Source organism: Rhipicephalus sanguineus, chromosome 1, assembly GCF_013339695.2.
Source record: "Rhipicephalus sanguineus isolate Rsan-2018 chromosome 1, BIME_Rsan_1.4, whole genome shotgun sequence".
Classification (NCBI taxonomy): domain Eukaryota; kingdom Metazoa; phylum Arthropoda; class Arachnida; order Ixodida; family Ixodidae; genus Rhipicephalus; species Rhipicephalus sanguineus.
This window is the reverse complement of record NC_051176.1, coordinates 234,883,852-234,909,638: the sequence shown is the minus strand read 5'-3', so window position 1 is coordinate 234,909,638 and position 25,787 is coordinate 234,883,852. Positions and strand designations below refer to the sequence as shown.

Below are 25,787 nucleotides of genomic sequence, written 5' to 3'. Positions count from 1 at the left end.
GCTCTTATTTATTTTTTGTAGTGTTTAAAGAGCGTTGTTGAGACCCTGAAAATGTTGCTTTATTGCAGAGACCCTGCAACGCATTCCTTAGTTAACGGTGAGTACAGCTGTGGGATTGTTGGTGCATCATTGCGTAAAGGAAACAGCGCGCACGCTAAGGCAGCGACGAAAGAAAATACCGCAGCGCTGACGGTGTAGTCCTTGCATTCGTCCCTGCTCTTGTGTGGGTGCTGTTTTCAAAGGAGCGATAACAGCGTTATACCACGGGCCTTGTGTCGGTTTTTTGTTTCTTCTGTGCTTTCGGGTGTTGGCCTTGTTTCGCGTACCTATGCAGCATCGTGGCACCCGTGTGGCGCAGGCATGGAGATCATGAGCCCCGAGAAGCGCACCTTCGCCGGCATGTTCGTGTGCGCCGTCTATGGCGTGGCGCTCATGTCTCTGGCCGGTGTGGCATACCTGCTGCGCTCCTGGTTCGCCGTGGCGGTGGCCACCTCGCTGCCCTTCGTCGTGCTGCTGGCCATGTGGTGGTGCGCGGGGTCCCCCTCTTCACTGTTTTTCTATAGCCGCGTCAACTGCCGCGCATATCGGGAGCTCTTCCGTCTGTGGTCGCCACATCTTCAGCGGCGCTCGCAGCGCGCACGAGTCTCCGGAGCCCGGCTGAAGGGACACGACATCGCGATGGACGAAGAAGCGCATTCGAGACGCGCCCTGCTTAGTTTAACGCTTTTTTGTGTTTCTTTTAGAGGTGTTTTTGGAGTGCACTATGCATTGATGCGCTTATTTGATTCTTGCGTGCGTATCGACGGCAACTTTCACTAATCGTGACGTCAACAGGCTCGTTCCAGAGTCTCCGCGGTGGCTACTCAGCCAGAACAGACTGGCCGAGGTCGAGATTCTTGTCCAGAAGATTGCCAAGAGGAATGGGAAGAAGATTCCGCCAAATTTCTTGGTGACGTTTATGGTAAGCTATTCTGGAACGTTATCTTCCAGTCTCAAGCGTTTTTACAGCAGAGCCGCTATTATCGAGGTTTGCTGTGTGTCGCAGATAGAAAATTATCATCATCATGAACCAGCACGCGCTCTCTTTGTCCTCTTCTTCATCGCCTTCCTCTTCTGCCTCGCTCCCAGAACAATTAAGTGCGCCGATCTGTCCAGCGTGGGATGCAATAACTCTGACGGGCGAGATAACGAGTGCAGAGAGAGAGGAAGAAAGATAGAGAAAGAGATGAATTCTTGGCGAGGCGCGATTCGATCCCACGTCCCCTCTATCCGAAGGCGAGCGTCGTAAACACTCGGCTATCCAGGCACGCTCACATAGCATAGCCTTGTATAGTGTGGTATAGCAAGACGGTGCGAAACGGATGTGAGAATGAGGTGGAGGGAAAGCAGGAGGTCAGAACGGGTACAGAGAGAGAGGGAGAGAGAGAGAAAGAATGAGATAGAAAGAGAAAAGGATAGAAAAAAAGGGAAGAAAGTGCGAATAGATAGAAGGCGAGAGAACGACTACAGAGAGAGAAAGAGAAAGAAAGACATAGAAAGAAAGAGAAAGAAAGTGAGAAAGAAAGGGACGAAAGACAGAAGCATATAGACTGTTTTACGGACGGGTTTCGCGCCGCCATGCTGGGCTGTTAACCTTGCCGTGTTTTATCTTGAACAACTAAGCGAAAAGTGTTACGGTGGGCGTATACACAGGAAAACTGTTGGGTTGATGTATTCGGCGTTTCCTGACTTTATCAGTTCTCGTCAGATATACAAAAATAAGAAAACATTCGTTTAACAGCCCATGATGGCGGCGCCCATATGCCTTACGTAACACAGTCTATAGAAAAACTGAGAAACAAATAGACATAGAAATAAAGAGATAGAAAGACGTAAACTAAAAAAAAAAACGATAAAGATAAAGAGAGCAAGCATATCCTATAGTGTAGCAAGGGTTGGGAAAGAGACAGGTGAGAGGGTAAAAGCCTAGCCAAGCCAGGACCAACCACCAGCTCTGTTGTGACCCAGCCTTGCGCGACTTAGTGCAAGCTGCGCTAATGCTTCGGCCAGGTGGGAGGCGGCCCTCCGCAGCTCCCTCCTGGCCGACCAACTCTGGGCCGTCCAGCAGGCCCGCGGAGCGGCCGACAGGCTTGGCCTGACGGTCCCGACGTGGGAGTCGCCCACTGCGCGCTAACGCGCGCCCTGCAGGACCTAAATAAAGTCTCACAAAACCAACCAACCAACCAACCTTACGGCCACTACAACTCCACCTGATCGACACGAGGCCAACTACGTGATCTATCAGGGGCGTAGCCAGAAATTTCTTTCGGGGGGAGGGGGGGGTTCAGCCATACTTTATGTATGTTCGTGCGTGCGTTTGTATGTGTGCGTGTATATATACGCAAGCAAAACTGAAAAATTTCGGGGGGGGGGGGGGGGGTTTGGCTACGCCCCTGTGATCTATGTCTGGCCGATATGTTCGTTTCTTAAATCAAGCTGTCCTTCAAGCTTTCTGTGATGGCCACACCTGACGCAGTTTTGAAGAACATGCGGCGGGTTTTCCATCGCAAAGATGAGGCGCGTATATGTTTGTTGGGTTTCCAAAAAACGTAACGACGTCTTCACGAGACCGGGAGAATCGAGGGCCCTTGGCGGAGGGCCAGTCCACCAGTCGCAATCGAAGTGTCCTAATGGTCGTTGCCCCCCTACAGCGGAATCCATTTCATGCGTGCAGGAACAGAAGAAAGGCCTATGCTGCGACGATACAACAACAGAAAGTGTGACGCTACGGAGACTGGCGAAGTACCCAAACCTGCTGAAAAAGGTGGTGGTGGTATGCTTCAGCTGGACAGCTAACACCATGGTATACAACGGCCTGTCGTTCGCCGTCTCGTCCATGGGCATAAGCGATTACGTGTCATTCGCCATTAGTGGTGCCGTCGAGGTGCCGGGTGTCTGTTTGGCCTGGTACTTTATGGACAGGCATGGAAGGAGACCTGTAATGCTCTTCAACATGCTGCTTGGAGGCCTCGCCTGTATCGCCATTGTCTTCGTTCCATCAGGCAAGCGTTTAAATTCAGCTCTCGCTGGAGTCTAGGTGTAGATAGTGCACTTTATCAATCATATCCCGGCCGGGGGATCAGTAGGTGAGGATCGTTTTGGTCCTGCAGCAAAGTTACTTGCTGTTAACTTTTAACTGACATTCAGCCGATAAACAGCACCTACTTCCCTCAATTCCAGCCTTCACTCGGTTATTTAAATGTTCAAGGGAGGAATTAAGGAAGGACATAAGTATCACATAATGGTGGAATTAACGCTATACAGAAACCTCGGTGATACGATCACAGCTCATACGAATTTCGGGGTGATACGAATTTTTCCTTGGTCCCGGCCAAGGCCCATTGGCCTGCAATGTAATGGAGTACGGTTGTTGCGAACCGATTTTCACCCAGCGACGTTTGATACGAACGTACGCTACCGCCCAGGTACGAAGAGGTGCTGTCCGCGCTGTCGCGGAGGACGCTCCAAGCACGTGCGAGCGCGGGAACGCAAGAGTGGGCATGCGCGCCGCACCGCCAAATGGTCAGAATCACGGTGTAAGAAAACACTTTTCTTACGGTCAGGATAAACCTTCAGAGACGCGTCACGGCCTCCGAAATTGTGTGCGCGAATCTTTGAGGCTCTTATGTGCCACCGTGTGCCTTCGCGTTTAGATTACAGGGAAAACTAGCGCCATGTTCTCTTTTTTTCTAACGCGTCGACGCGGGCTGCTGTCGTTGTGCTCTGTTTACACGTGCCTGCCTCGTGCATCAGACATCCTATGAAAGGTGGACGAGGACCGAAAAAAGGCGAGGACGGTCTTGGCGAAGGAGTCAGGCCTCACAACGTCAACTTGCGCGACCGTTGAGATCGCACTTGTGCAGGCCGTGCCGTAAATCTCCCAAAAAAACAACCCAACACCTCCGCAAAAACAAAATCATAACACAGGACCGTGGTTCTGTAATCTTGTGGCCTTGATCCATCGCGTCAAGGCACTTCTTTTGTTACTTTCGCTGCACTACTCCGGTGTCAAGCAAAATGGCATACTAAAATTTGGAAGGGGCTACTGCTGTCGCGGGTCCAGCGCACCTGGTTCATTAAATAAATGCGCGCGTACGGGCCGTACATTTACGAGCGCTGGTATGATTGCCGACATCTCAAAACTTAACTGAGAATCATTCAGGGTTTTTCCTGACGTTGCTGTGGCCCTTAAGATTAATATATGAAAATGTACGCCAGCTTTCTTTTGTCGCATGCTAATTTTCCATGCTTTCTGGTGATACGAATTTCGGATGATACGAATATTTTTGTGGTCCCGCAAGATCCGTATCCCCGAGGTTTCACTGTATATAGATCTCCATACTCCATATTTTTTTCCTTTTTTGTCTATATAATTGCCAAATACCCGATTAGCGCATGTGCTTGCAGATACCAGGCATTTATATATGTTGTCGACCCTTTAACCCTGCTGAACAGTAGTGCTAGGAGGGTGGTCTGGGAGGTTCAAACCCTCCCCCCCCCCCCAAATTTTACTACCTTGGGGATCGAATCCCGGCCGCGGCGGCCGCATTTCGACGGAGGCGAAATACTAGAGGCCCGAAATTTCCAGAGCCCTCCGCTACAGCGTCCCTAACTATCATATTGGGGTTTTTTGACGTAAAACACCAATAATTATTATTATACTACTCAGTGCGTACAGCTTCCAAGTTTGCGAATACGCGTATGTGTTCTCAGCGTGCAGGACGGCATTTTAGGGAGTGTGTATGCTTGCTTTATCATTTATTATTGTCCACAGCAATGTGTGTTCACATTTTCAAGTGCACGACACGTAATTAGTTTGGGCGAAATGCGTGCCTGTTCGTGCTGAGCACCGAGTTTCCTCTATCATTCTCACAATGAAGTCTGACTAAATTTGTTGGCTTTTTATTTCACATTTATTTACTTATTCATTTAGTAATGTATTGCAGTAGTCGGGTAACCTTCTCTGATTTGATCCCTTTTATTATATCCTACACTAAGAGAAGTGATCGCTATAATTAATGCATGCATATATTTATAAAGAATGACACATTGCTATGGTAAATTCGCAAAGCAAAAAAAAAAAAACGCACGTTTCCTCTCCCCCCCCCCCGAATTTTTTTTAAATTTTGATTGTGCATACATACACGCTCACATACAAACGCACGCACGAACATACGTAAATGGTGGTTCAGTACCACCCCCGAAAAAGTATTTCTGGCTTCGCCCCTGTCCCTCTCGTTGCAGAAATTGCATGGCCCACCGTGGCGCTGTGCAGCCTAGGAAAACTGAGCATCACAGCATCCTTCGCCACCATATACGTGTACGGAGCCGAACTGTTCCCAACTGTGCTCCGAACTTTCGCCATGGGGGTCGCTGCCATGGTTGCAAGCGTCAGTCTCATCATCACACCTCACATACTCTACATGGTATGAACATTGCAGGCACTCACCACTTCATAACGCCAACATTTTGCGTGGAATTTCTTTCTGCACCAAAACGAAATGCTTGATTCGATGCAGTCTGCATCCACCTTGCCCTCCTTTCTCTCAAGCGTTGCTTCTCGATGTAAATTTATAACTCTTCTGCCGGCTTGCAGGGTCAGATTTACGGCGTGGTCATCCCCAGCACTATTTTCGGAGTCCTGTCCGTGGCGGGGGGTTTAGCCATCCTGCTCCTACCGGAAACAATGAACGTGCGCCTGCCGCAGACCCTCAGCGAAGGAGAGGATTTCGGGAAGAACGTCCAACCGTGGTGCTGCGTTGGAAGCAGGTACGGCGACGACGAATATGTTTTTAATGCAGGCGAAATAACGAAACAGTTTTCTCCGAACTTTAACTTGGCCTACTCGGTACTTTTTTCTGCATGACACGTTTACCGTTAACGGCAATACATCACAGTGTCGGTGTGCGGGGCCGGTTGGCAAACTCTCTCGAAGAGGTAACTTCACAAGCGAACTATAAGACGCTATATCCGTCTGTGTACACGCACACGTAGTACGTACACATGTAAGCAATCCCCTCTATCCTCTCTCTGTCCTTTACTTCTTCCTCATTCACTGATGGCCGCCGTTAAGGTATCAACTGATCGAGCTAGCCAGCTACAGAGCGGCCGTCAGCGTTTCCTTCGGTTCTTTTGTACATATTTTCTCAAATAAAGTTACAACCACTTACTACTACTATTAAGAGGAAGACGAAGACAGTGGCAGAGACATGAACAATGACACGGATCGTGTCGAGCGCGCTAATTCTGCATACCGTGACTTTTCTGAAACTTTGTGCTTCTGCTGAAGGCCCGAAGCCGAGCGGATTATTTACGTGCGGCAGTACATTGCAATGATTACTCTCTTTTGACTCTGCCCCTTTATCACCTGCCACACTGACCTGCGAAGCATTTACTCTAACTCTATTATAGCTTGTATCATTGGCGTAGCCAGGGGGCCGGGGGGGGGGGGGTTCAAGCCCCCCCCCCCCCCCCGACATTTTTCAGTTTTGCATGTGTGTACATAGGAGTGCGCACGAGGGGGCAGGGGGGCGGCCGCCCCCCACTAATAACCTGAAGTGGGGTGGGGGGCGCAAAGTCCGCCCCTTACTTTGACTCAGTCGCACAAGAGCAGGGTTATGACCACGCAGATTTTTGACGATATATAATCGCGGCCGAAAGCCCCTAATGTTGTATTCCAAGAACTGTTTACTTCCCATATTTATACCCGGGAAACCAAGGATCAAAGACAGGCCATTGTGAGAAGCCCGTCATCGCTTAATTTTCATTTTTTTTTTTTTGCAAAGACAAGCATGTTGCCTTTGGACTCTACCACGAGGGGGAGGGGGGACTTCGATGAAGCTTTGCCTCCCCCCCTCCCTAATGGGGAACCCTGCGCACGCCTATGTGTGTGTATATACACGCCCACATACAAACGCGCACGCGAACATACATAAAGGATGGTTGAACCCCTTCACCCCCACCCTCGGAAAAAATTTCTGGTTACGCTACTGGCATATTCTATACTGCTACTGAGTCGCGCACGACAACTCGTCGGCCTACTTCATGGTTCAAAACAGATCAAGTGTCTGGAGAGTGGCGGCTTCAACGTATTGTACGTACATAGGCGATTCTTCGTACATACGCCGACGACCAGTGTGCTCTTCATATCCTGCGTCTTGCCTGCATCTCCTTGCGCTTTCGAATGGACCGCCGTGTATAGGCGTCCACCAGCCACCCATCACGGTTGAACCGAAGGCCGACTTCATTCTTACCTTGACGTTATTCGATGTGTTGATCCTTCTTTCTTTTTCCTCATATTAGTGTATCTCGAATCATTGTCTTCCTGGGAAAAACCAGGGCTCTCAGAACGATTGGCAGTCGAGCACGAGTACTATTTCGACGTCCCCTGCAGTCATATTAGTAAAGCATGCAGTTCAAAACGTGGCTGAGCTTCGTCCGTATACATTTGTGGCTGTGCAAGTGCGTCCGAGTGGTCAAATAAAACGAGCACAAACAAATAGACGGCAGATATGACCAGACATTTTAATTTTGGCAGTAGTTTTCAAGTGAAGATGGAACAGAAGAAAAGACACGCACATTTTTTTTTTGTTTCAGAACAGCGATAATTCACATGTCATTGGCGCGGGTTTACTTCACTAACATTTGCTATTTTGTTTCTTTCGTTGTGCCTCTAGGACGAATGAAGAGGACGGCGACAAAAGTAAACATGGACAGCAGCATCAAGAAAGATCCAATGTATGAGCGCAATAAATGTGTCATTTTATGTGCGCGCGATTTTGTCCTTTTGTGCGCTGATTCACCAAATATCATGGCTCACCAACTGACCCATCAGTACATATTAAGCAATAAATATACAGCGAAGTTTTAAAGAGTTCTCAAGTGATTCCGAGTGCCCGAGCCTCGACAGCCTCTTTCGGGGCACAGGCAACATTCTTCAAAATCTTTGGATTCTGTAGGCCGTTCACCAGTGAAGCATATCGAGTGGCTCCCCATTTTACGTGGCTTAACAAAGGAACGACGGCCACTTTTTAAAGCAGAAGCAGGCAATGAACGGGTCGTCTATAAATCCCCCCACCATCCTTCCCACATTCTCTTCAACGCTGTTTTTGTCAAAAGGAAGCATCGACCAGTCTCTTAAAATATAATTAACGGTATATCGTTACTCCAACTACAGATTTCGATCAAACCAGTGACTCCGTACAGTTGCATGTTTGCTTCTACGCAGCTAAGCGCTGCATAGCAAATGCAGCGCTCAGCTCACGCTTACCATACTCTATCTTTCTCTGTGGAACTATTCGTTAATTTTGCAAACAGGAACAAAAGTTGTATATTCCGGTTAACGCAGAAAATTGAAATAAAAATAACTACGGACAGGCTGTTAAACATGTAATTTAAATAATGACAGTTCCAGCCATGACACCAGCGTCCCGCGCAAACGGATCAACTGGGCTGACAATTAAGTTCAAATTTACGAACGGGTCACATGCATGCGCAAGGACACGATAAAAAACCGGAGTGCAATGATAAACGCTCAGCTATATAACGAACATCGACACTGTGTGTACAGAACATCTCAGCAACAATACTGCGTGCGCACTTAAGCCGTATATAACAGCTTGTAATTTGGGCGTCGCTATAGAACTGCTCCCATCCTTTTATCTTTTGCACCAGCAAAAAAGGGGGAACAATTAAGGCAAGCTTCCGAATCTCCAAAGCCGTATAACATACCGAGTTTTGTAAATGTGGCGAATACGCATTGATTTTCATTCTTGTAAGTGCAAGTCTTGCAGCATCAGCAAGAAAATGCCAAGCAGGCAGTTTCAACTTTTAACATGAGTCTTAACTTAAGAGAACGAGATTACGTGTAAAATAAGAAATGGCCCTGTGAAACCGAGTTATATTAGACTTCTGACTACGTACGCTAAGAAGGAACTGGGATGTGAATTTAATTATGCGCACACGTGCACTAGGAGAGCACTGAACAACCCCAGGCTGAGAAGCTGGCTTACAAAGAAAGCTTGCGCGTCTCCGTATAATCATATAACACCCGCTGGGAAGTTGAAATGGATTCACGCATGCTTTGTATAGGTCCATTCGTATTCGTGCAAAGGCATATGGAGACCCATATACCACCGACTAGTGTGTTCACTGCAAGTCGCCCTTCAACAACTCGCCCCATGCCGTAATGAGGCTAGGAGGCTCCATCCGCGATATATACGGCCGTGTTTAGGGAAGAACGCCATACATTTGCTTTCTAACAAGTCAGTAAAATCAGAGAGACCACTTATTTTTCCCCATTAATTGAAAGAGAACGCGCCTTACACACAGTGCGTGGTATTGCCCACCAGTATCTGCTTTGAGATGCTGCAGAGCTTCTTATTGCGAGGTTGTCGATAATCTATGGAGCACACCATTGTACTCATCACAAAGACTATACCGACTGCGCCATCACTACATCTTTTTCCTCGATTGTGACATTTGTCAGCCACCCACGATGACGTTAACATGATTGCATCGCAGTAATGCACAATTTGGGTCGAGCAAGCCGCGCAGGCTGGATTAATAAAACACTCCTTTCTTTATGTATGAACAAATTCTACATTCAATTTTTTTTTAATAAAGGAATATTACTTTCGGTGTTCCTTCTCGTGAGCTACTTTTCTCCATGCTCATTCCGTTTGTAAATTTCGCATACAACACTTCGTTAGAAAAAGTCATTTATGATAAAAGGATGCCCTCTTCGACAAGAGACTTGGGGATGCCCTCCGCTGTTGCCCAATGGACATGTCGTCGCACTGCTGAGCTCGCGATGTCATGCCAAGCATTTCGATGGCGATGGAATGCAAAAACTGCCGTGCACATGCATATAGGCGTACGCTAAGGAACTCCAAGAGGTCATAACTATTACGGAGTCCAACACTACGGCATACTTCGAAATCAGGTCGTGATTTTAACCTGCAAAACCGGACGATTTAAATTAATTGAGACTCGGGAATGCAACCCTCCTGGCTCCCCATAGCCAACCGTTAATCCAGTACTATAGAGCTAACACTCGCCAAAATTTAATGCATCTGTTACAAGTCAGACCAAACATATTAATTAAAAGAAAACGGGAAAGTGCACTTCGTTGTGACTGCGCGGAAAATAATATGTATAAAAGTTGCATTCGTTAATGGTCAGAATCATAAGCCAAAATAAAACGTTCAGGATGACTACAGTGGCCCAATAATATTTTTAAAAAAACATGAAAAACAGTGCGACCATCTGTATACATATGGAGAAGAAGACAATGGCGAAAACATACTATGCTCGAGGTTTGCATCCTGCATTGGCGAACACATCATCAGTCTTTTCGATAGGGTAACGTGGGCCTAAAGGTAGCAGATAATATCCGGTAGAGTACATATCCTTTATGCAAGAATCCGGCGCCGTATCGGTGGACGCAGACCAAAAGAAGCAGGCGTTGAAAGAGTGCACTCTCGACATTATATATACAGTACAAAACAGGGCGATGAGTATAGCACACGGTGACTGTCTGTTGGGCTTGAAGAATCCCCGGTACCACAAGAGCTGGTCCCTTTCTGCAAGCTCAGTCCAAACTTCATGAGTATTCTGAAAAAGACAGACAGACACAGAGACAGTTTAATGTTACATAAATATGTTCGACATATTTATGACGTCCCTTTCAACTAAAGCGCAATTTTCACAACTTTCAAATGTACAACACTATCTCTTAGTATAAAATCGTTTGAAATTTCATCGGACTAGCCGGGATCAATGGCAGCTGAGGGATATTAGCTGATTTTGACTCTGAATGCGTGCTGAGACCATAAAACATAGCAGTTCTTACACCATCGGATGTGCCAGCCGCGCATGAGAACTGAACCTGCGACCGTTCTTTTTTTTTTTTAATGCGAAGCATTTCTTAGCCAACCAGAGGCATTTTAACCGTTTCAATCTATCTATCTATCTATCTATCTATCTATCTATCTGGTCGCCTACGTCTGGGTGCGCTCGTGGTCGCCTCCTTAAAGCAAAGTTTGCATGTCATAGGAGGACATGAGTGCATGACGAACATGGCTGACAGGTCACGACATGAATAACCTGACATGCCTGTCGCGAACATCACTAAAGCCTTTCCGCCAGTCACGTGTGGCACATGCCCGCATACCGATATACGGCTATATGCCGCAAGTGATTCACAGCCTATATTGTCACGTGGTCGTGACGTCGACGAAGAAAGCAGTCGGCGTTTGCAGAATGAAACTGTTTATTTGGCCGAACTTGTGGCCGGGAAAATGAGAACTAGAACGACAGCAATACACGCTGTACAATGATAGCGGCGAACAGGGCGTCGTCCGTCGATCAACTGACAAGCGGCTTTTATACAGGTGCTATCGAACTTTCCAGCGATATCGCTGTTGGCGGCGTTATCTCTCGACAAAGCTGGAACATTCTCGTGCGGCGCGCAATCTTAACGGATTGTTCCAAAACAATCGCGAAGCTTCCTACACATCACGGCGAGGCCTGCGCAGCGCGTTGCCCACAGTCTTTGTGGGTGAAGCTTCAACTCATGAAATATAAGACTTGCGGCAATGCCCCCCTCTGAAAAAGCATCGTCCCGATGCTTAAAAACAGAACATGAATACATGCGATACTAAAGAAAACTAATAAAGAAAGCAAACATTAGAGTCCTCAGGTGCGTTAACGAGCATAGTACGGTTTAAGGCGCACCACATGCACGACCTCGGGTCGAGCTCGGCGCCTCTGAGAGTTCGTGATGCCGTCGGGGACAACCTCGTAGTCGAGTGCGCCGAGACGTCGAAGTACCCTGTACGGTCCGAAGTATCGTCGAAGAAGCTTCTCGCTTAGTCCGCGTCGTCGTATTGGCGTCCAGACCCAGACACGGTCGCCGGGCTGGTACTCGACGAAGCGTCGTCGAAGATTGTAGCGACGGCTGTCGGTGTGCTGCTGGGTCTTGATGCGCAGGCGGGCCAGCTGTCGAGCTTCTTCGGCACGTTGTAAGTAAGCGGCGGCGTCGACATTTTCTTCGTCGGTGACGTTGGGCAGCATGGCGTCGAGCGTCGTCGCCGGGCTCCTTCCGTAGACCAACTTGTACGGCGTCATCTGCGTCGTTTCTTGGACGGCCGTGTTGTAAGCGAAGGTCACGTACGGAAGGACGGCGTCCCACGTCTTGTGCTCAACGTCGACGTACATGGCGAGCATGTCGGCGATGGTCTTATTTAGACGCTCGGTGAGGCCATTGGTCTGCGGGTGGTAGGCGGTGGTGCGGCGGTGGCTCGTCTCGCTGTATTTTAAGATCGCCTGAGTTAGGTCCGCTGTAAAGGCGGTACCTCTGTCTGTGATGAGGACCTCTGGGGCGCCATGACGCAAGACGATGTTCTCCACGAAGAACTTGGCTACCTCCGCGGCACTGCCTTTTGCCTTTGTCTCGGCGTAGCGGGTGAGGTAGTCAGTTGCTACGACGATCCACTTGTTGCCGGAAGTCGACGTCGGGAACGGCCCCAGCAGGTCCATCCCGATTTGCTGGAACGGCCGGTGAGGTGGTTCGATTGGCTGCAGAAGTCCCGCTGGCCTAGTCGGCGGTGTCTTCCGTCGCTGGCAATCTCGGCAAGTCTTGACGTAGTGGGCGACGTCGGCAGCAAGGCGTGGCCAGTAGTACTTTTCCTGTATTCTGGCGAGCGTGCGGGAAACACCGAGGTGTCCAGCCGTCGGGTCGTCGTGTAGGGCCTGGAGGACTTCTGGTCGCAATGATGAGGGCACGACAAGAAGATAGTCCGTTCGAAGTGGCGAGAAGTTCTTTTTCAGGAGAACGCCGTTCCGTAAGAAAAACGACGACAGTCCTCGCTTGAATACCTTCGGAACAACGGCGGTCTTGCACTGGAGGTACTCCATAAGGCCCCCCAGTTCCGCGTCGGCTCGTTGCCTTTCGGCGAAGTCGTCGGCACTTATAGTTCCGAGGAAGCAGTCATCGTCGTCGTCTTGCGGCGGCGCGTCGACGGGGGCACGAGAGAGGCAGTCGGCGTCAGAGTGTTTTCGTCCGGACTTGTACACGACGGTAACGTTGAATTCTTGAAGCCTCAGACTCCATCGTGCGAGACGACCTGAAGGGTCCTTCAAGTTAGCTAGCCAACATAAGGCGTGATGGTCACTGACAACTTTGAAGGGCCTGCCATAGAGGTAGGGGCGAAACTTTGACGTAGCCCAGATGATGGCGAGGCATTCCCTTTCTGTTGTGGAATAGTTGGCTTCTGCCTTGGATAATGACCGGCTAGCATAACTGATAACCCTTTCAAGCCCGTCCGTCTTTTGCACAAGGACGGCACCGAGTCCTACGCTGCTTGCGTCGGTGTGTATTTCAGTATCGGCGCAATCGTCGAAATGCGCAAGTATGGGTGGCGTCTGCAGGCGTCGTTTAAGTTCCTCAAATGCTTGCGCTTGCTCCGGTTCCCACCTGAATTCCACGTTAGTCTTCGTGAGAAGCGTGAGTGGTTCGGCGATGCGTGAAAAGCTTTTGACGAAGCGTCTGTAATAGGCGCATAAGCCGAGAAATCGGCGGACGGCCTTCTTGTCGGTGGGAGGCGCGAAGTCGGCGATGGCCGCTGTTTTCCGCGGGTCTGGGCGCACTCCAGACTTGCTGATCACATGACCGAGAAACAGGAGCTCGTCGTATGCGAATCGGCACTTTTCTGGCTTCAGGGTCAGTCCAGAGGTCTTGATTGCTTGAAGTACTGCCTCAAGCCGCCGGAGATGCTCGTCGAAGGTCGAGGAAAACACGACGACGTCGTCCAAATACACAAGGCACGTCTGCCACTTCAATCCAGCCAGTACGGTGTCCATGACGCGCTGGAACGTCGCAGGTGCCGCGCAAAGACCGAGAGGCATGACCTTGAACTCAAAGAGGCCATCGGGTGTTATAAAAGCGGTCTTTTCTCGGTCTCTTTCATCTACTTCGATCTGCCAATAGCCGGTCTTGAGGTCCATCGACGAAAAGTACGTTGCGTTGTGAAGTCGATCCAGGGTGTCGTCTATCCGTGGGAGGGGGTACACGTCCTTCTTCGTGATTTTATTCAGGCGCCGATAATCAACGCAGAAGCGCAGTGTCCCGTCCTTCTTCTTCACTAATACCACGGGTGACGCCCACGGACTCTTTGAAGGCTGGATGATATCGTCGCGTAGCATTTCGTCGACTTGTTTCTTTATGGCCTCACGTTCTCGCGTCGAAACTCTGTAGGGGCTCTGTCGGAGTGGTCGAGAATTTTCTTCTGTTATAATGCGGTGCTTAGCAAGGGGAGTTTGTCGGACCCGCGAGGACGACGAGAAACAGTGCTTGTATTGCAGGAGCAGGGTTTTGAGCTGGTCTTGCTTGACCTTCGGAAGGCTCGGGTTGACGTCAAAATCCGGTTCGGGACCTATTCGTCGAAGCAGGTTCGGCAGCATCGAAGAGGGCGAAAGCATCGCTGGCGGCTACACATTCGTCGATGTAGGCAACCGTCGTACCCATGTTGAGGTGCCTATATTCGTGGCTGAAGTTTGTCAGCAGTACCTTTGCTTTACCGTCATGCAGCTCGGCGATACCTCTTGCGACGCAAATTTGACGATTCAGGAGTAGTTGCTGATCGCCATCGATTACGCCTTCAAGGTTTGCAGGTTTTTCAGTGTCGACGGAAATAATGACGCTGGAGCGCGGCGGAACGGTCACCTGCTCTTCTATCACATTCAGTGCATGGTTCCCTGGCGTCGGGTGGGGCGGGAGCGCTTTGTCTGAGGTTAGTGTTATCGACTCAGACCTCAGGTCGATAACGGCGCCGTGGTCACTTAGGAAGTCCATTCCGAGTATCACATCCCTGGAGCAGTTTTGTAGGATTACAAAGCTCGCAGGATAAGTGTGGTTATTGATGGTGACTCTCGCCGTGCAGACACCAATCGGTGTTATCAGGTGGCCTCCAGCTGTCCGGATTTCGGGTCCACTCCAAGCGGTCTTTACTTTCTTCAGCTTGGTGGCGAATGGCCCACTGACGACGGAATAGTCGGCTCCGGTGTCGACGAGAGCTGTGATGCTGTGGCCGTCGATAAGGACATCGAGGTCGCTAGTTCGTCGTCTTGCGTTGCGGTTAGGTCGTGGCGTCGGATCACGGCTTCGTCGATTTGTCCCGCTGTTTCTACGTTGCGTCGTCAGGTTTTCTTCGGGCCGCGAAGTTTCGTCGTGAGGGCTCCGTACGGTCTGCGTCGTGTTCTGAAGGTCTCGTCGCGTTGTCGTCGTCGGCGGCCGCGGAGGATCTTCGGCATTTCGTCGTACAGCAACCGCACCTCCATCGGTTGCTGCCCTTAGTTTCCCGGATACGGGCTAGGCGACCGGCCCCGGTTTGGGCCAGTGTACTGCCGGCGGTGCGGTGACATGTAGCGGCCGGGCGACGGCGAGCGGGAAGCTCGTCGTTCTTCCCACTGTGTTCCGGTGAGGTAGTCGTCGATGTCGCGAGGCCGTTCGCCTGGCTGCGGGCGCGGCGCGTTAACGACGAATCCGCGTAGCCCCATCTGTCGATACTGGCATCGGCGGTATGTGTGGCCGGCTTCCCCGCAGTGATAGCAGAGCGGCCGGTTGTCAGGGGCACGCCAAACGTCGGTCTTTCGGGGGGCGCAGCGTTGTCCTGTCGGCGGGCGGTATGGCGTCGGTGGTGGTGGCGGCGGTGCCTGGCGGCGGAACTGCTGCGGCGACGCGGCGTCTTGACGTGGGCGAGGGGGTGGGGCGTTGCGTCGGGCTGCAGCAGCATAGCTCATTGCTTCCGGCTGAGCCTGCGGTGCTTCGGGAATTCCAAGCGATTGCCGGACTTCCTCGCGGACAACGTCGGCGATTGAATGCACTTGATACTGCGGCGAAGGTAACAGTTTGCGCAGCTCTTCCCGCACAATCGCTCTGATGGTGTCACGCAGGTCATCAGACTGCAGTGCCTGAACCTCCCCGTAGGTTGTCGTAGGAATGCGGCGGTTGTACTGCCTAGTGCGGATTTCTAGTGCCTTTTCGATTGTGGTGGCCTCTGAAAGGAATTCCGAGACCGTCTTCGGCGGGTTGCGCACAAGTCCGGCGAAGAGTTCTTCCTTCACTCCCCGCATCAGGAAGCGAACTTTCTTTTCTTCGGACATGGCTGGATCGGCATGGCGGAATAGTCGAGTCATTTCTTCGGTGTACAGTCCGACGTTTTCATTGGGGAGCTGTACACGGGTCTCGAGAAGGGTTTCAGCCCTTTCTTTCCGGATGACGCTCGTGAAGGTGTTGAGAAATCCGGTGCGGAAGAGGTCCCATGATGTTAGCGTGGACTCTCGATTCTCGAACCAGGTCCTTGCGCCATCTTGAAGGGCGAAGTAGACATGGCGTAGCTTCTCGTCGCAGTCCCAGTTGTTGAACGTGGAGACTCGGTCGTATGCCTCCAGCCAGCTTTCTGGATCCTCGCATGGTGATCCGCGGAATGTCGGCGGCTCCCTCGGTTGATGCATGACGACCGTTGTAGGCGCCACAGCGGTTGTCATTGTGGCTGTTGTCTTCTTCGTTGTGATCCTGGTCTTGTCCGGTAGGGGTCCGTATTGTGGGGGTAGTCCTTCCAGTCTGCGGCTGGCTCGACTGCCGCTGATGGTGTCGGTGTCTTCTTCGCGACGTGGGCTGGGTTCAAGGCTTGTCGGGGGCGTCCGGAACATGAACGAGCAGCACCTCCACCAGATGTCACGTGGTCGTGACGTCGACGAAGAAAGCAGTCGGCGTTTGCAGAATGAAACTGTTTATTTGGCCGAACTTGTGGCCGGGAAAATGAGAACTAGAACGACAGCAATACACGCTGTACAATGATAGCGGCGAACAGGGCGTCGTCCGTCGATCAACTGACAAGCAGCGAAGTGCGTCGGCTTTTATACAGGTGCTGTCGAACTTTCCAGCGATATCGCTGTTGGCGGCGTTATCTCTCGACAAAGCTGGAACATTCTCGTGCGGCGCGCAATCTTAACGGATTGTTCCAAAACAATCGCGAAGCTTCCTACACATCACGGCGAGGCCTGCGCAGCGCGTTGCCCACAGTCTTTGTGGGTGAAGCTTCAACTCATGAAATATAAGACTTGCGGCAATATCAACCCAGTTAAAGCGAAAAGAGACATTCAAAGTTTTACAAGACTTCGCGTGGGTTAGACAAGCGAAATAATAAGAACAACAATTGCTGGGGTTCACACGGGTGTTCCTTGTATTTCGCTCCCATTTAATTGCGCCTCCGTTTCTGGGAATCGAACCCGCGCCCTCGAGCTTAACAGCGCTTGGCACCTTACGTCTACCAAGGCGGGTAGACACGAGAAAAACATACCGTTTGCTATCGTTAGCGATCTTAATGTAGCAGACAAACGCTGATAAACTTCCTGCGACTACCCTTCGCCAGCAACCACGCGGTACAGATCGTAAATCAATGCATTACCTCAGAGGTTGCGAAGCATCAGCTGTGGTGGTGGTGCTTGTCTAACGTCAAGTGTGGCGTTTTTTTTTTAAATTTTTTTTCCCTAAAAGAGCCAAATTCAGAGACCGAAACTGGGCTGAATTTCACGAGAACGTAAAGCACGCCTAAGTATATTTCAATTTTAAAACATTTGTCATCAAAATGGGGCAATTCTTGAGTGTAACGTGAACTCAAAAAAAGCACTTTCTAATAAAAAATGAGCCAAATCCTGCACGTGTTTGAATCAAACTGAGCCAGATCCACTAAACCAGCGCTGCGTCAACAAACGTGAGCAATTAAACAACCAACAAGAAGGTCTCATCCAATCTGTTTCATATATGTCCTAGTTGCTTTGCTGTCGTGCTTTCGTTCCACAATTACTTTCTCTTGGGCTAGTCGGCACTTACTGAAGAACATGATTTTGTAGGGCAAAACTTCAATATAAAGAGTAAGAGGCCGACTTTCCTATACTTCTCTCTGCCTCTTAGTTTTTCTTTTCGATTTTTGCGCTACAACATCATGTTCTTTCGCTCCAACACGGTATATTTGAAATGGAAGACAACTTAAATGAAGATATTGGGCTCCGATCTATTCCTTCAAGAGGATGTGATACAAAGCGGCGCAGCATCAAACCAGCGATGAAGAAGCTAAGTATAAAGACAAGAGCTGGAGCATTTTTTAAGGCCTTTAATAGATGCCAAGAACAAGAAAAAACGCTGCCTACAGTCCAGAATGGTGCGCCCGTTGCCTGGAAGGACCACTCGCTCTACAAGTCTAGTCATCGCCATTACGCCCATGCGACAAGGACGGCACCGACGAAAGCACAAGGATGGTTTTAAATTTGTCGCAAAATATTGCTACATCGTTCATTCGCTGTCATTTAGACGCCTTTTGCGTAGCCAATTCAAGCCCAAATGAAATGTTCCAATCTATAAAAGTGAAATCATAATTTTACTCCTGAATACCGACGATAGTGGGCTATATAGATTTGAGCCGCGGTTTGAGGTATTTTGGTGAGAGGAGCACAGCGGCAAAAGAGTGTTGGAGCAAACCTGACTATATTGTCACTAGCAAAAAAAACTGCATTTTTCTCAGTTTCACTTGAAGTGGACTCGGATCTTTTAGAATAAAAAAAATGCCACAGCAGCGGTTTCAGGGTTGGCTGTCGTCTTTATAACAACAATTATTTAGTACTCCTATGATTCAGTGAGCTAGTCATAGGAAGTTAGTCTAGGGTTGCTCGATCCACGCAGGAATACGGCGCAACGATGGTGCTTACACTTCGTTTCGGTAAAAGTGCCGCGTGTCCTGTAACGTGGGCACCAAAGTTGCGACGAACAATAAATTACCCTTTCCACGCCAGCGTAGTCGACGTGCCCGGTAAGCCCACAATATGCACACAACTTATGAATTTACACAAAGACGTCGATCCACATCGTAAGATATTTGCTCAACGGCAAAAAAATGAAGCATAGACAGCTACTCACTGATGCTTCAGATGAAATCGATTCCCGTCGTGCACAATGCGCGGGGATCTGCCTGATTTTTTTACAAAGTGTTTAGCGCAGAATCTACCCAAGATAAGATATCCCGAAGATATAGAATCAAGCATGCGCAAACTATGAGCTAGGAATGAATGACTCTTCTTTACTCGATAAGGATAAATAGGGAGCACTACGCACTCAAGACCACGCTTATCGATAGCTGAATATCTGATCTTTAATCTCGTCATTTTGCCTTTTTAGCCTCTGCCCAACAAAGCGCTCAGTAAATAGAAGCAAGCAACAACAGGTTCTGCATATGGGCGGTTAGCCAGTCATCGCGTCCCTTCAATTAGATTTTTTTTTCTTCACATTGTTATCGCTAAAGTGTCACTTCTCTACCAAACTGGAGTGCCAATTTGAGTGATAGCAATATATATATTTTTTTCTTTTCAAGTTCAGCAACCATAACGCTATGGCCGCACAGACCCCACCACAGTGAATAACATACGAATTATTCCAAACACACGCACTCTCTCTCACACGCACTCACGCCTAAGAAGAAACAAAATGTGTTTTTCGTGTATGTATTTTCAAGTGCGTTTGTATGTGTGCGTGTATATAACCATGTAAAATCGAAATGTTTCTAGTGTGTATGTGTGGAAGTGAAGGGGGGGGGGGGGTTGAGCTCCCCTCCCTCCCTCCCCGAACGCCCAACATTGGCTACGCCAATGACACAAGAGTCTTCCTGTTACTAAGCATTCAGAAATTTCAGGCAGAGCATAAGTGTACCTAGCAATACATCGTGCGCCGTTATACATAACGGCGTACTATGTGTTGCGATGTATGCCTTGTATGTATTACGATGCTTCATAAGACCTTGTACACTTGGGTTTAATGAAGCTAAAGTTCACAGGCTATACACCAAATTTATTTCGACCTTCTGCATGAAGCGAACAAACAGATAGGAAATATAATTAATGAACTCATAACATATTATGAGAAACTGGTTTGGGTACTCTTATCTCGTCCCGCGGCACCTTTGGATCAGTCCCCTAAAACCTCCTCCCCATCTCCTACTTTTCTTCTACCTTTCAAACCTGCTGTGTTGTTTTTCTATAAACACCTTTAGAGACTCTAGCTATACGAAACAAACACACCATCATTAGATTTTTCATCAAAGTAGTCTTCAATCCAAGAATGTGCATAAGTTAGTGCAATGTTAATGAGCGAGTGGAGCAAAGAAAGTAATACGACATAATATTTTGTTTTACCTACAGCGGAGTCTTGCGAAACGACCCTTTCCAGTTACGTAGTGTGGGGAAGCCAGACCCATGGCCAGACCCACCAACAGTAATAATCGAAAACTAAAAAAATAAAAGAGAATCTGGGCCGCGATTTTGTAACGATGCCTTCCGCTCGCCTTTATGACACTCTTATCATCCATCGTTATAGTTGCCGGGTGATCTCATAAGGCGAGGGGAGCATCGCTAACATAGGTATCGCATATACTTTCCTTCTGCAGAAACATATAAGAATACCGATGCACCTACAAAGATTGGTCCAGGAAGCCCAACCGAAGCGGGCGAAGGAGATTTTCACGGAGGGGTTTTTTAAAATGAAATTTTGTGACATTATACAAATAAATGTACTATGGTTTCAGTCAATGTACAGCACGCCTTGCTGAATCTTTCGTTCTCTTTTCTTTCGTTGCATTTCCTACCTGAACTCCGCGCGATAGTTAAATGCAGCGCAGGTCTCGCGTCTTTATAGATGCCACGCTAGAGCGGTAAATCAAATGCGTTGGATTAAAAACCCGTGTAGCAATGGAAAATTATATGTAGCGTTAAATTATATGTAGCGTGTAGCAACTGACTCGCCACCACCGTGCATTGTATCATATTGCATCAAGTCCACTGACGCCGACGAAGGTCGAGTACGTAGACTAGTGATCGACACTGGTTGTACTACATATACATCGTGCAGTATTACATTTTGTTTGACATTTGGCTCATCATAAGCGGCGGCAAGCGATAACGGACGAAAAATCGTTGTAGAAGAAATGCTACTTTCGGCATGCGTCATCGGCTACTAAATTTAATGTGCAGCTACATTATCAAATTATTTGCGCTCAAGCACTGCAAACCGCAACGCTGAAAACGATAAGTCCTTCGTTTTCTGTCGCCGTAATTGCGCAGGGATGGTTGAAGAGGCTGAAGGTCGCGCGCCCGACGCGGCCGACTCCGCTAAGATAGCGACGCGCACCGCCGGTAATTTTTACGTTCAACTAACTGCTGAACCTCCCGTGTCGGCGCTGCGAGCGCAAAACTTGTTTCTCTTTCCCGCCGGGCCGGCCCCCTTGCCACATGCCTGTTGCTTCTCCCGCCAAAACTGAAGAGCGCGGCCTGCGCGGCGAGGAGTCGCGCCGTTCCGGCAGCCGTTCGGCATTTCAAACAGTCGCTTAAAAGGGTATTTGGACTTTTACATAACTACCGTGTGTGAAAAAAATTGACAACGTCGTGGTATGCTGGTGAATCGGTGCTGTGAAGGTGCGTTAAAACAGTGTTCCTCGCGCTTCATTTGCGACAATGTTCGTAGACGTAGATAACCTTGCAAACGAGTTCTACTTGGAGGTGATTAAGACCCGAGTCTTGGTTATTATCGCTACGGATGTGGATGCTGTAGCGGCGTGCCGCATTTTGCAGCAGTTGTTTCACTCCGACAACGCACTGTACACGCTTGTTCCTGTGTCGAAGAAAGCGGCTGTGGCAGCAGCGTACCGCGATCACTGTGAAGGAATTAAGAACGTCGTCTTGCTGAATTGCGGTGCGACGTGGGACGTAATTGAAGAGTGCAAGCCTGAAGACGACGACGTAGTTTTCTACATAGCCGACAGCAATCGACCAGTGCACATTCACAATGTCTACAACACGAGTCAAGTCCGTCTCCTGATGCCATCTTTGCCGGAGGAAGGTGTGCCCGCCTACGAGGACCTCTTCAGGGAGGACGAAGATGACGACGAGGATGAAATGAGCATAGAAGAAGTCGCCGACCGGCGGAGAGAGCGACGCGAGTGGGAGGAACGCCGTAAACAGCTTCTCTTTGAATACACCGAGTTCAGCTATCATGGTAAATCAACGGCTGTCACCATGTTCGAAATGAGTTGGAAGATGACTCGAGATACGCCAGAAATTCTATGGTGGGCGATCATCGGGCAGTCAGAGCAGTACATCTCCGGAAAAATTGAACACAATCGGTACGTATGCCGTACGGATAGCGAGATAATATTGCCACCTTTTCTGTAGTTTACGAGGGATACGGGTGGGGCGGAGGAGTCATTTTACCTTGTTCTTGTTTCACAATATAAAGTTGGGATGTTTTATTATTAATTTGATGAGCCTGAGGTATTTACTTGTTTTTGTTATCACTACCTGTGCTTGTTGAAACTTTTTGCACAGTTTTGGCTAACTGGTTTTAAACAGTACTAAACAGTTGCTCATAGAGAACAGTGCTTATATTTCACTTTAAATTTACTTTCCTCTTCCCGCCCCACCCCACTTCTTCTTAATTTGCAGGTATGTGCTGGAGGCTGGGGACCTTCAGGCACATGTTTCCCGTCAAATTCAAAGAAGAACTGCTGCACTAGATCCTTTGGCAGTGCAAATATCGTTCGACCAGGAGCTGCATCTTCCTCTGTACACACATTGGTCCCTCATGGAGAGCCTACGAAACACCCCGAATATTTTTTGCAAATTTAAGTTGTGGACTCAAAAAGGCTACCGTAGACTGCAGGAGTTTCTTGCAGAACTTGGCCTACCACTTCTACAGTGCAAGCAGCAGTACGCTTCAATGGACATCAACCTCAGGAACAACGTGAAGGAGTGGATGTGCAACATGGCCGAGAAGTACGGGCTTGAAAATCTACTTTTTGCTTGCTTTACTGGCAAATGTGGCTACCGGGACCACTTCTTCGCCTCTGATGCTGCATTTGGCCTCATGGCTCTTCTTGAGTCTCCTGTAGATGATGTAACAACCAACTTCTTTAATGCACTAGATGCCCTTTCGTGGTCGAACACAGAGCTGCTGCGTAGTGGCATTCAGCTGGCAAAAGAGCGCTTGGTAGCCACCACGCAGCAGGTACACTCTTTTATGGATCTGGGCAGTATCATCTGTGCTGGGCCCTTTCTGTACAGCACTGTGCAGGAGGGTGCTCAACACAGTAAGCTCTTTGGATGGCCAAGTGGTCTCTTTCAGTTGGCCCGATGTGCACTGCAGGCCTATGTGGCCAACACCAAAAGCCGTCGCTTTGCCATCCTCCCCCTTGTGCTAGCAGCCGACTATTCAAGTGACCCTGCTTACACACTGGTAGTTGGCATCCCACCATTGTCCGAAGATTCGCCAAAGAACTTTTTTGGCCGTGCTTTTGAGCGGGCCAGCACAATGACACACTGTACATACCATGCTGATTTTTTCTGTTCACCAGCTGTTTTAGTTTACAAGCAGGATCGGGGCAAGTTTCTTGATGCTCTTGTGTCGTTGCTGGTTTGATCCATTACAACGCTGTTGCTGTGGCAGCTGCCATGTTATGGTAGTCTGTGGGCTGTACATATTGTAAGATTCCTTGTTTTGAGTTTGCAATTTTTTAAATGGACAGTGCAAGCAAAATCACAACACTAGTCTTAGCAGGTCATTTTGCCATGTTTTTAATACTATTTATTTTGTGTATATTTATAAGGGTTGCCTGTATGTTTTTATGAAATGTTCATTTGCCGCAACTTTTTTCGGCGTAATTTACTCTCATATACAAGTTTCTATTGTCTTAACCTGTCATATTACTATTGGTGAGTAATTATGATGGTATTATTCATCCTGAATATGAATTTACTTTTGTAAAATAAACAGTTCTTTTTGTAATAGTGTGTTATGCCTTGTCATGATTAAATTTACATCTATGTGCGGACATGTCGTTCAGCAGTTGTGTAAAGCGGTATGATGGTGAAATCTTTTGTTATAGTAGCAAGTAATATAGGTAGCTGTAGGGTACTTTTGTAAAGGTGTGTGTTGAAATGTAAATATAGCATAACGGAAAAAGAAAGCGGATGAAAGGACATTTTTCAGGTGGGAGTCTGACTCGCATCTGCCACAATGCTCTTGTGATGCTTTAATGTTAAGATACGGTGGTGACTGTCCTTCAATCAACGTTCTTGGGCATTTGTGTATGTTCGTGGCTTTAGCCCTGGTATTGTTAGCCAGTTCCACTCGCAGCTGATTCAGAACACCCTTTTAACAGCAGCTGTCACATAGTGGTCAAACTTGAGAGCAGACAACTGACCAATAAATCCTTGTATGTTACCTCACAGCATCAATGCTGCCAAAATCGAAGGAATTGCTGTGCATTGAGCATACTTCTGTGGCGGTGTTGCAATACCTTGAAGCAAATTTAAAAGAAAAATATTTCATGCATGAAACTGGCTTGCCTTGCGCATTAAAAACATTCACTGACCAACTCGTGAATGATACCAACCAGAGTTGCAAAGAAAGCAAATGAACTCAAGCAAAGGAACAGCCAATAAAAAAGCAGTGAAAGAATTATGTTGAGTTGTGTGCTGCTAGTGGACAGCTATATCGTTTATTGTGCTCTGAATAATGATAAGGAAAGTGTTTAAGGTTGCAAAGGGCATGTTTGGCTCCTAATAACAGTTAATGTACAGTTATTAGGAGCATAAATACTTGTAACTTACCAAATGAGTATTTTTAAGGTGAAACAAACAATACCCTGTATCTAAAATGTAGTTCAGCAAGTGCTGTTGTGATGGTAGGTGTGCTCATAAGGTCTGTCATAATGGCTGCACAACAGTCGATAATGGATATTATTATGGATGGCATGTTTTGGACTTTTGAGCCATAATGTGCCCGAACATTGGCAGCTGGCCCTATAGTTCGTAAGGATGTTTCCCTCTATATTAATATATTTTTCTCACCCAGTGACAACAGTTAAAGCTAATAATGAGCATAATGAATAAGAAGTAACTGCTACAAAATGTGAACCCGGCACAGTAAATAAGTTACATTCTTTAATCTAGTTAAACATCTTTTTTTCTTGGTAGGTTGGTGAAGCATATTGATGAAAAAAAAAACAACTGACAGGACCACTGTGAGAAGACATTGGCAGTATGGACACTGAGAACCTAATACACAATTTTGAGGCAAAGTGTCAAACAGGTTTCAGTGCTTGCTGCTCACATGTACACCCCGCCACAAAAAAGTAAATGTTAACTGTTGAAATTTGCAAGCTGGCTATTTTTGCAGTTGGGTGTACTATATATACTGAACTACAGCCTGCAGAAATTGCAGCTAAAATATGTTACGATCTTTTGGAACTGCCCACATCTTAGTTCACAGGTGACATGTGCAACTGCTATCCTAGGTACTTTCTTGGCACACAAAGTCCATTGTATAAAAATTGTGACATAACCAACTATTCATAAAACTTGGTTTATTCCCTGTTGTTGGAGAAAAAGAAATTTATGTATGGAAATTTTATGGAATTTCTTTCTTCTTCTTCATTAGGGGATTTGAAAGCATCAGACTTTTTCTTTAGTGGAATTCCTTTAAAAATGAAGTTTTAGTCCCTTTACGGAGCTTGCCATGTATGGCTCACTAACATAAATTCTGATGTTTCTTTTAGAGCTATGCTTGCTTCCTTCTTTAAGTGATATGAAAAGCTGCTTAATTTCCGATTTGTGTATAAGTATGTGAAATTTTAGAGTCCTAAATT

At 48.0% G+C, this 25,787-nt stretch overlaps 3 protein-coding genes across 3 annotated transcripts in view; 2 read left to right on the top strand and 1 right to left on the bottom strand.

Moving 5' to 3' along the window:
- The window catches only part of LOC119374883 (organic cation transporter protein), a 62,267-nt gene extending 54,459 nt beyond the window's left edge, over nucleotides 1-7,808 (top strand). Inside the window, exons 5-10 of the mRNA XM_037645090.2 lie at nucleotides 359-527; nucleotides 835-961; nucleotides 2,714-3,041; nucleotides 5,284-5,465; nucleotides 5,636-5,808; nucleotides 7,716-7,808. Of these exons, the coding sequence (XP_037501018.1) occupies nucleotides 359-527; nucleotides 835-961; nucleotides 2,714-3,041; nucleotides 5,284-5,465; nucleotides 5,636-5,808; nucleotides 7,716-7,782 (1,046 nt within the window). The 3' untranslated portion in view covers nucleotides 7,783-7,808. The remainder of the gene's footprint in view (nucleotides 1-358; nucleotides 528-834; nucleotides 962-2,713; nucleotides 3,042-5,283; nucleotides 5,466-5,635; nucleotides 5,809-7,715) is intronic.
- A 2,696-nt stretch (nucleotides 7,809-10,504) lies between these two features.
- Nucleotides 10,505-25,787, bottom strand: part of LOC119374900 (uncharacterized) — a 40,775-nt gene continuing 25,492 nt past the window's right edge. The window contains exon 5 of the mRNA XM_037645106.2: nucleotides 10,505-10,653. Within this exon, the coding sequence (XP_037501034.1) occupies nucleotides 10,643-10,653 (11 nt within the window). The 3' untranslated portion in view covers nucleotides 10,505-10,642. The remainder of the gene's footprint in view (nucleotides 10,654-25,787) is intronic.
- Nucleotides 21,405-23,686, top strand: LOC119374892 (cell division control protein 45 homolog). The gene is made up of 2 exons (XM_037645098.2): nucleotides 21,405-22,265; nucleotides 22,585-23,686. The coding sequence occupies exons 1-2, from the start codon at nucleotides 21,598-21,600 to the stop codon at nucleotides 23,555-23,557; spliced, it is 1,641 nt and encodes a 546-aa protein (XP_037501026.1). The 5' UTR covers nucleotides 21,405-21,597; the 3' UTR covers nucleotides 23,558-23,686.

Excerpts from the sequence above, each read along its gene's own strand:
- LOC119374892 (XM_037645098.2), top strand. The coding sequence starts at position 21,598 with ATGTTCGTAGACGTAGATAACCTTGCAAACGAGTTCTACTTGGAGGTG. Across the intron at positions 22,266-22,584 it reads GGAAAAATTGAACACAATCG|GTATGTGCTGGAGGCTGGGG; the intron begins GTACGTATGCCG and ends CTTAATTTGCAG.